Raw genomic sequence first — 10,363 nt, 5'->3', positions numbered from 1 at the left:
TCCCAAAAGTATCAGTGATATACTCGGTGTTTTCCGAAATGATACTTAGAAATCTTTAAAAAATCAAAACCACCACCATCATCAGTTTGAGTTCCAAAAATTATGTTTTATTCAGTAACACCTGTGTTTCTGTATTTGTTGGTTTGCATCCAGAATAATTTATAGAATTCTCTATCGTGGGAATAAACTGATTCCTCTCTTCTGTGTGTATTTCGCAGATACAGATTACGCTATATAATTTCGGTAAAGAAAATGTTAGCGGAAAATAGTTTATCAATCAATGTATTTTTGTCATTATAAGTGTATGTGCATAATATTATTTATACTAATCAGTGCAAAATTTTCTTACCAAACTGTGCAATAGTGTATATAAAATGTATATATATATATATATATACACACACACACACAAATCTTATTCTGATTAATACATGTTAGAAACGCAAGGCCACAACAGGCAAAATGCCAAACGGCTGAGAAAAAGATGTCCATAGCAAATATTGATGTCACATATTTCTAAAATACAGCAACCCAATTTACAATTAAAAATGCAATTATAAAAACGAAAAACTATGTATACATGATAAAATATTGTGAGAGTTCCATAAACATATTTATGGTTGTTTTGAATCTAAGTATGTATAGCTTCTTCTCGGTTTACCTCAACATGTTTATCGTATTTTTTTTTAAACGTGTGAATTCTGTTAGAATTGCTGTCTATTAGAATTGAATTCTAACAGAATTCACTACCCCTAAAGTATTCCACTTGATAAGCTATTCCATTTATTAACAACTCTAATAGCGAGAAATTCCTTTGGCACACCACAACCTACTGTAGAATTGTACAATCGATAATGGAGTTCCCTTGTCAAAGCAGTCGAAATATTCAAACATGTTCCAATTGAGAAATACTCGATTTCAAACATTATTTTTCGTGTAAGACGTTATCATTAAATAACATCAATTGTTTTGTAAAAAGGCCTCACTAAGCATTCATATCATATTTATCAGACAAAAAATAATGAAAGTTTTTTTTTATTACCTTGTTGAACTTTCAGTCTCAACTAAAAAAAAATTACATTTTATTGCCTTCCTTTGAGATAATACATTTTCGTTATACCGTATTGCAGGACATGTTTTTAAGACAAAAATAACACAATCTCCAAGGCATACATTATAAACAACATTCAGTCTATTAAAATACAGGTGGACGATAAGCCAATGACTCATTTTAAAAATTGTTAACTAATCAAGGAATTGTACAAAGATACGGTTTGCACTGAAATACGAATCACACACATGAACTTGAGTTTTTTTTTGTTTTGATAACTTTAGTAAAAAGTTCAAATTGCATTCACAGGAAGCGCTGTAAAAATATACTCGAGAAAAATAAAACTAAAACTCGATATAGCATAAAATGCAACAAAAACAGTGCATAATTAATGCTTATGACAATTTTGCGTTACATGAAACTAAACACATTTACATATGAGCAGCCTTTTTTAGCGCTTTCGACATCTAAATCGGTGAAAGGGTGATCATGTTGAAATATGGTAGTTTTATTTAACAAAGTTGTCATATACATCAATCATGCACTGTTTGCGTTCCATTTTATGTGTTATTTTGATTTTTTTTTGTTTTACAGCGCCACCTGTGAGTGCAATTTGAAAATTTTTTAAACCACCCAAAAACCTCTAGGACATAAGTATTATATTGCTAATCGCATTTTTCACACTTTTTATGTCAATTAGTTCATTTGTTATGAATTTTTAAAATGTGTCCACACACACACAGGAATTTTCTCCTATCCTTTCCATTTCGGTTATTCAGTTCTAAGCATTTACCAAGAATTTTCTAGAGAATACTGATTTGTGCGTAGAATACGAAAAATTATATTTAATACGTGAAAGTCAAAATTATAGTATACTGGGAAAAATATTCTTACGTCGACATTTTTTTTTTCTGATTATGGGGGTACGAAAGAAAAAGAAATACGATATATTCTATTCCACTCAAGCAGTCGATAGATAGATGCTCGTAGATACTTTTGCTTACGGTACGGTGCCAAATAAAGATTAAATACACCACTAACCCGAATGTGACAACTTCAGTCTCCTAAATATGACTATATTCTTTGGGAATAAGATGACGATGGCTCGGTGCACAGTGGAACCTCCCATAACGGACACATTACCCGTTAACGAACACCTCCCGTCAACGGACACTTTTCTGATCCCCTGGAGTTGGGCTTTAATACAAATACAACGCCACAACAGGCAAATTGTCCAACGAGGTGGCTGACTTAAGAACATCATGGATCCCCGAGCCATTTTTTGGAGGCCCTACCTACTACTGCTATACCACACTGCCACCCCCCCAACGAACCCCCAACGAATCGGTACATGCGGGAATGTGCGTGTACGTGTAGTGCAACCGGGCGTAAAGTTTGTTTCTGTGTAATGCTTGTTATGTGTAGTGCTGTCATCTGCCCCCAGTTTTTCTAACTATGGGTGAAGTGTTATGGTTGAATGATTTACCGTTGTAGGACTGTTGCTGTCTGTGGCGAGACTTTTTAACGGGGAGATCGGCTCGCATTTGCGCCTTGAAGTTGGGAACCACAGAAAACAAACTTCAGCCGACCACCACTGTGGGGTTCGAACCCCGATCCTCGCACCACGAGTCCGGCACTATAACCACTCCACCACCACAGCTGCGAATGTACAGTATTTCTCTCCCCGTTAGCGAACAGTGAAATCAGGCACACACAAGTTCTAATTTTTTTCAACCAAACTCTAATTTATTAATTTTTGGTAATTTTTATTAACATTATGTTTAATCCCATGATCGTATTGGTAAATGTGTGGTAAATCGTCAATTTATTCTTAATTAACTGAACATAACTATGGTCCCCCATATTGAATTCGAATGGTAATGTTGGTTTTGTTTATTGATGACATGTGAAGAAAGCCAACATTATTAAACTGATAATGCTGATATGAATGCTTTTATCTTCTCTTTCCCCTTCTTTATTCTTCGCGTATCATGTATGGGTGAAAATAATCAATTGCTTTAATAGAGAGAAGAAAACGTTATAAATATTTCCATATTTATCAGACTTTCCAACTTTATTTGGGAATTATGCATAATCGCCGGTAAAAGTGGCAGATGTAGTGAAATGCAACCAAACTTTTTTATCTAGTAGATTGGTGATTATGCATAATCATCCGTGTGTAAGAAAATGACTAGAATATCTTTGCCTCGGTCTCACGAGCATCCATACTCACTTCGAAATAGATTACGACACAGCGAAATGCAAGGGAAAAAGACTTAGTGGTACTCTCATACTCCTAAGTCTTTTTCCCTTGCATTTCGCTCTGTTGTAATCTATTTCGAAGTGAGTATGGATGCTCGTGAGACCGAGGTAAAGATATTCTAGTCATTTTCTTTCTCCAGATGTTTTATGTTTCGATTATGTGCCATAGCACTGTGGCATCGGCTACGTTCGTTTTCTAGTACATTAGTTGATATGGTCCATGAAGTGGGTGATCCGTTTTTTTTTCTTTTTTCCCTCTCAAAACTGAAGCAGAACAACGTGAAGTCAGTACACATACCTGGTGTATCTATACCTGGGTCCATGTAAGAAAGTTCCCTTTATCCTTTAATAACTCGCGAACTGTTGATCCTCATTCATATTCCTCGGGTATGCATAGTTATTGAAACAAAAATAAAATTTTTTTATTCGGTTACCCTGTCCTAAAAAACTGAATTAACTATTTCTCACCCTGGTACCGCAAATGTGTGGATAGCGTTTACTCACAGTAGATTTTTTTTTTTCTTTTGACCTCAGCGAGTTAAGCCCTGACTTAAAGGATTGTGCAAGCTTTGAGTTGGAAATATGGTGAATATGAAATTTCATCAGAGGGCAGAACTTATTTTCAGCAGAGGCCTCAACTTTCAGGAGGATTTCAAGATGGCTTCCAAGAGAAAGTGGCACCGGGAAACATGTGATTTATTACATAAAATTTAGCAATAAAATTCTTGCAAAAAAATTAATGTGAAGATGAATATCTGAATTGCATTATCTGAATTATTTTTTCACAAAAAAATTTAAATTAAAAAAACGTTTTCAGACATTTATCTTTTTATTTTAATGAATTTTTTGAGTATCAAAAATACAAAACATTTTGAAAGTTCCAAATAATGAATGGTCGGGTCTGAAAGGCTTAGACGTGTTGCCCTGTTTCTCTTGAGCCCAACGAAAAAACCATTTTCAAGTGCAATATTCGCTTACATATTTGGATTCGAAAATCACTGAAAATTGAAAGAACATCATTTGAACGATGGAATGAGATTGCCCGTTCGTTTATATGTGGCATTTCCCTTAATTTTCACCTTTTTCGAATTGAAATATCGAAATTGCACTCAAGTCCATTAGAGCGAATGGAACTTGAAAACATGTATTCATTCATTATTATTATTTTCATGGGCTCCAGAGGGACAGAGCGTAAACTTTTCGGCTGGATATGGGTTGGGACAGGGTGACCAAATAAAATTCTATTTATTTTTATTTTATAACTACGCAACTCCGTGAAATATGAATGACGTATCCGTTGTACTACATGTTATTTGGATATTGGATACTCTTCCTGAATTGGAAGTATGCCTCTAAGATCAATGGTTCGCCAGTAATTTGCAGCCAGAGGGCTTCTGTAATCATTCCCTGTATATAAAGAGATATCCGAGTACTTCAGTCTGTCTTCAACAATTCTTATATGCAGTCGAACTCGGTTATTTCGAAGTCTAAAATCACTGCAAAAAGTTCGAGTTGTCCAAGAATTCGAATCGCCTAATTAATTTATCCTGGATCCGTGAAATGACTACAGATTGCAACATAATCGTTATTATTCACATAGGATAATAATGATCAAGTATTGGAATTTTATCATCAGATATGGAACTGTTTTCCGAATGTATATCTTAGCTGCTACATTATTCCACTGTTCTGAAATCAGCATCACTGCAGAATTTCTTGATCATGACCAAAGCCCGATTTTCGGAAATAGTCATGATCGTCCGTTATGATACTGTTTCCTACAAATTTTGCTTATCATTCTTATGCTATCAAGGAAATCAACTTTCATTAAGGTATCACAATCTAATTTTTCCGGTATTTTCCCTACTCTTAACGACAACAAAAGGATTCGGATTTTGAATGATTGACCTTGATCTGCAAGTTGAAAAACATAATCGGTATTAAGTGGTACACATTCTCGGTGAACTCCAGCAGAACAATGACTACTCACGGGACACATATGTCCCACAAAGATTTCAAAAATTACTACTGAGTCAAAAATTGTTCACAAGCTATAATTGTAATATATCCCAGTCGTATATATATAGAACCAGACCAATTACTCGTGTTTATCTTCATTTTTTCAGATGGCACTGCAGAAAGAAGTTCTAAAAAGACAAAAAAAATGGAGGGGGAAAAAATCCCAAACACTGAATTAGTTATATTTGTCACCTATTTTATCCATTTTCTCACAAAATGAGTAAAAAATAATGTGTAGTCAAGGGGCTAAAATGAGCATTAAGTTATGAGAAAAAAATTATTTTTAAACTTTTATCTGTCTTTTATCTGTATTTGCTGTTCATCAACTTGTTGAAATAACCGTTGAAGTCCGGCTTCTTGCAGAAGCTTTTTCCAAACTATATTAAGCAAGAAATTTTTACATTAATTGAGATAGAAAACTCAATAGGAGTTCGTAGAAGTTGGAATTATCCAAAATTCGAATTAACCAAATTCTACTGCATGTTTAGGTTTTATTTCTGCTTTTTTTTTTTTTTTTAGATTAAGTACTGCCAACCCTATGCCTTTTCCCCCCTTCTGCTCCTCCGCAATCTATTTCGAAATGAATATGGTTGTTTGTGCAAGTCCAAGATAGAGATATACTCGTCATTTTCTTTCGCAAGATAGCTTATACTTCGATTTAGCACAGTAGCACTCTGGCATCGGCTGCTTCATTTTCTAGTTCATTAGTTGATATGGTCTATGAAGTGGATATATCCGTTTTTCTTTTCTTGCTCCTGAGCTGAAGCCGAACAACATGAAGGCAATATACAGAGAGTATATATAGTATGTATACCAGTAATTTCCCAAAACGAAAACCGGAAATAAAACTCCCGGGGCTGTATTCCAAGCAATGCAATCGGGAAATCGATTTCACTTCCGTGACTCACGTAACTTTGCTGCGTATGCAGAGCTCACCAACGAATTCGGAAGCCCGTTATATGTGGGTCGGTTTCCACACAGGAAAGAGAACACAATAACGGTTCGATTCATTCGGATATGCAAATAGATCTTTCAGAAGATACGATTCATCTTCTACCATTTACTTCAGCGGGGGACAGGAACGCATGGTAAAAAAAAAAAGATGAATAAAATGAATGAAGAAAGCCTCAACTTGTATATGAATGATTCTCCAATGAATATGTCTGAAATGTAATTCACTGAATTTCCATAGCGGTATTGCCATGTCTTTTACCAGAATGTCCATAAAATTTAACGACTTTCTTCCCGTTAGATATTCGAATTTATATCATTTCCTATCGTATATTTGAATAGATATACTTTTTCAAAAGCATAAAAACAAGGAGTTGATACAACATTGAGTGGGATTTGTCGTTATTAAAAGCAGTAAAAAATGTCGTTCAATTTAATATAGTAAAAATCTACTGTGAATGAAAACATTAACTCATCACTGAAGGAAGAATAATAGAACATGTAGTTTTTTTAGAAACTATTCAAAGGCGATCTTTTAATGACTCTTGATGTACATGATTAGATTTTTCACTTTTTCCTGCTTATATTATGTATTTATGTGCGTCCGTAATTTGGAGTAGCTTTCTATACTATTCATGTCCATAGAAATTTCATTGCTTATTTAGGTTTGAAGAAATTTGTATCAACCTTTCTGCGTGATTATTCGGTATTCAGTTCCTGCAAAAACATGACGAATTAACACTAATTAGTTTTTTTTAAAATCTTTTTATCCATGAAAATCGATTGCAGATATTCTAAATAACATTGATTTTCATGTAACGCAATGCAGAGCCAGTACAAACGAACATTTTGCTAAGGAATTATATCGAAACAGCATTTGTGAATATTGTGCTATAAACAAAGTTTATATTCTTTATAATTCTACGTTTTCACATGTTGACTTATTTTTATAGACTTTTTCCTCTATAGTTTCTATTTTATCTCTATTCATTTCATTTTTTTTTTCTGATTCGTTTTTCATCTATGCATTTCAAGTATTATCTTTTTTTTTGTAACTACGTCTTTATGTAGTTATTTCCCATTCATTTTTATTCGCATTTGCTTTATATATCTTTTGCACTTTGTCTTTCTTATCTCTCTCCAACTGCAATTGAATGTATATTTTTAGTTTGAATGTAAATAAATAAATGACTTTGGTTGTATTTATCATTACATATTTATTAGTAGTCTCAAATATTTTGATCGGAACTCAAAAAGTTTTATCTGCAATTCATTTCTTGTTAGACGTACATATCATTTATAAATATCTAGATCAGCGGTTCTCAATTGGGGGAGGGGGGTGCCTGTATACCCAGGAGTCCACGGCCCACTTGAAGAATGATAAAATATATATATACATATACATGTGTGTTAAGTTGACGCTCAAAAGTTCGTCTTCGAGAATAAATAGCACTTACATTCTACCACTACTCCAACGAAACAATAGCTAGAAAACATTTTGCGTGTATTATTCCATAGATATAAGTCCTATAATTCATTTTATTTATATCTCGATGCAAATGTATCTCTTCGTACCTATAAATCCTATCTGTTTTCTGATATCGAAGACTGGCACGGAAAACAATTTTGATTTTTTCAACGTGTTATGTATATAACATTGTGTACATATGTACATTATTTTTCTCCACAACGGAGAACATTCTATCCAATACGAGTAAATGTGATACGACATCAATGCATGGACTGCCTGAACTAGAACAAAGTTTCATACTCTTATCGAGAGATATCAACACAAGTAGAATTAGTAGAATTTTTGTCAAATCATAATGATATTACTACTGGAGTCCACTAGCACTATAACGGTGTTTTTGAGCGTTAATTTCACTGAATCTTTTCCTTTGAAGGGTTTTTTTTTTTTCAATTTAGCTTTGATTCTTTTATAATTCAAAAATTTAGCCCATGGACCCTCAGTGAAAGGCCGTTGACCCTTACTCCCCAGTTGGGAATCATTGCCTTAGCTCACACAAAATTTATTTAGTTTATGTCCCTTCACATTTATACATGACAAATACTAGTATGTATTTAAAGACAAATAAATTCCTATAATTTCCCCACAGAATGTGATCGCATGGTTGTAAGCACTCAAGATGGACCCAAAAATGGAACCTTTACAGCTCCACTTATGGAAAATCAGCAGAACTACTCCAGGCAATGTATATACACCTTCATTGCTACGGAGAATGAACGAGTACAAGTTACGTTTACGTCGTTTGTGCTACGTGGGGCTAAACCACAGTAAGTATTTTACGTACTCTAAAATGTAATTACAGCGCAAACAAAAGAAATGTATTTTCTTACTTTTTTTTTTACATTGAAGAAATCCACTACTCTATGAAATCGACTTTTAGAGAAATATTATCCATACAATGTAGGAATTTTTCCTCCAGGTGCAACCACGAATACATCGACTTGTACACAGAGATTGAAGATCCGTCAATGGAACTCATACACACTCCCTTTGGAGGACGAATATGTGGGAGGAATATCCCGGTCCCACGTATCTCCATGTACCAAACATTGGTCATCGCTTTCTACACCGACAAACCCGTTGTTACCCCGGACCTTTTTAGTGGCATCTATGAATTCATCGATGCCGGTACGTCTGTTTATCAGTGCCGAATAGTTATTTTATAATTACTATCAACATTGTATTGTATTTTATACGGGGTGTCCCATTAATTCGTAAAGAGTTTAAAAATGCATAAAAAATCAAGGAATTGAACATTTTGAATGCAGTTTGCAAAGAAGTTATTCTCATGAAGGTAGAATTTTCGGTCCAAAAAATGATTAAGTTTATATTTTTGCAATAGAGAGCACTTCACGAAATCAATTCACTGAAATATGGACACGAATGTTTCTTTTATCTCGTTCGAAACGTTGGTAAAGCTTTAGCTGGGGATTCATGGCTGAAGTAATCCAGAAATAGTGTTACTTTTAGTGTATTTTTTTCATAAATTGTGTTTCATACCAATTTCAACGCCACAATGTCAGCGCTAGTAACACGAAAATGCGGAAATTTACAGTTAATCGTGCATCCTGCATTTCATACGACTCTAGTTTGCCTACTCGAAGAAATTTGCTTTTGTGCAGTGCTCTCTATCCACATAAATTTGAACTTTTTCGCAAACTGCATCCAAATATACCTATTTCTTCAGTTTTTTAAAATAATTTTTTGAATTATCTACTGATTTATTGGACACCCTGTCCATATTGTCATTGAAAGTGGAAAATTGAGAGCAATAATTCAATAAATATTATCTATGTTTATTTCATTCACTCATCAACAGCCCAGTACGTAATGGGCACCCCTATCCCTAATACAGTATGTAGCTATACAGTGTACAGCGACCAGAAGCGAGAAGGAGAGATGATGTCACCCACATATCCTGGTGTTTACCCAAAAAACCTTCAGTGTCATTACAATTTTTATGGAAAAAGAGGACAGAGGCTAAGATTGGAATTCATGGATTTCGATCTTCTTTTCGGAGGCTCTCAGTAAGTCGTATAGCCAATTCAGATGATCGTTTTTTGTTCAGATGACCATGATTATTTATGACCATGATTATAACGTAAATACAGTGAACAATAATTTTTCCCTTTTATGCAGGTGGTCCCGAATTTGTCCAGAAAATATCTCTGTAGCCGTTGTTTTTCGGAAGCATACCTTGAATTACAAAACGTTTTCAAATGACGTGCAGTTATTTAAGGGGGTTGGTGCACGCAAATTTCCCACAAAAAAAAAACACATTTTCGAGTTTTTCAATTTTCAAATACTATGAAATTTTCTGCTTCTAACAGTGTTCGAGTTTTTTTCTGCCCTAGACTAGAAATATTTTTTTCAAATATTTTAATATAAACTGCTGACAGGAATTATACATGTATGCTGTGGTTTTCTACTAAAATGCTGCTTTTTTACTGAAAAACTATGTTGTTTGTTAGTTAAGGAACATTTTGCAAAAATTCCTAATGCTCGTGTTGTTTCAATTCAATTTCTAACAATTTCCGAAATGCTCGTGTTGA

At 34.2% G+C, this 10,363-nt stretch overlaps 1 protein-coding gene across 3 annotated transcripts in view; it reads left to right on the top strand.

The window, feature by feature from the left end:
- The window catches only part of LOC149076245 (cubilin-like), a 337,914-nt gene that overhangs the window by 308,200 nt on the left and 19,351 nt on the right, over positions 1-10,363 (top strand). For all 3 annotated transcript variants that reach the window (XM_089243817.1, XM_089243816.1, XM_089243818.1), the window contains 3 exons: positions 8,401-8,578; positions 8,731-8,939; positions 9,631-9,838. In XM_089243817.1, coding sequence (XP_089099943.1) covers positions 8,401-8,578; positions 8,731-8,939; positions 9,631-9,838 — 595 coding nt within the window. The remainder of the gene's footprint in view (positions 1-8,400; positions 8,579-8,730; positions 8,940-9,630; positions 9,839-10,363) is intronic.

Source organism: Pholcus phalangioides, unplaced genomic scaffold, assembly GCF_987345545.1.
Source record: "Pholcus phalangioides strain wild (caught in Gottingen) unplaced genomic scaffold, Ppha-v1.0 ptg000015l_1, whole genome shotgun sequence".
NCBI lineage: Eukaryota > Metazoa > Arthropoda > Arachnida > Araneae > Pholcidae > Pholcus > Pholcus phalangioides.
The sequence above is the reverse complement of the archived record's forward strand: the minus strand, read 5'-3'. Positions and strand labels throughout refer to the sequence as shown.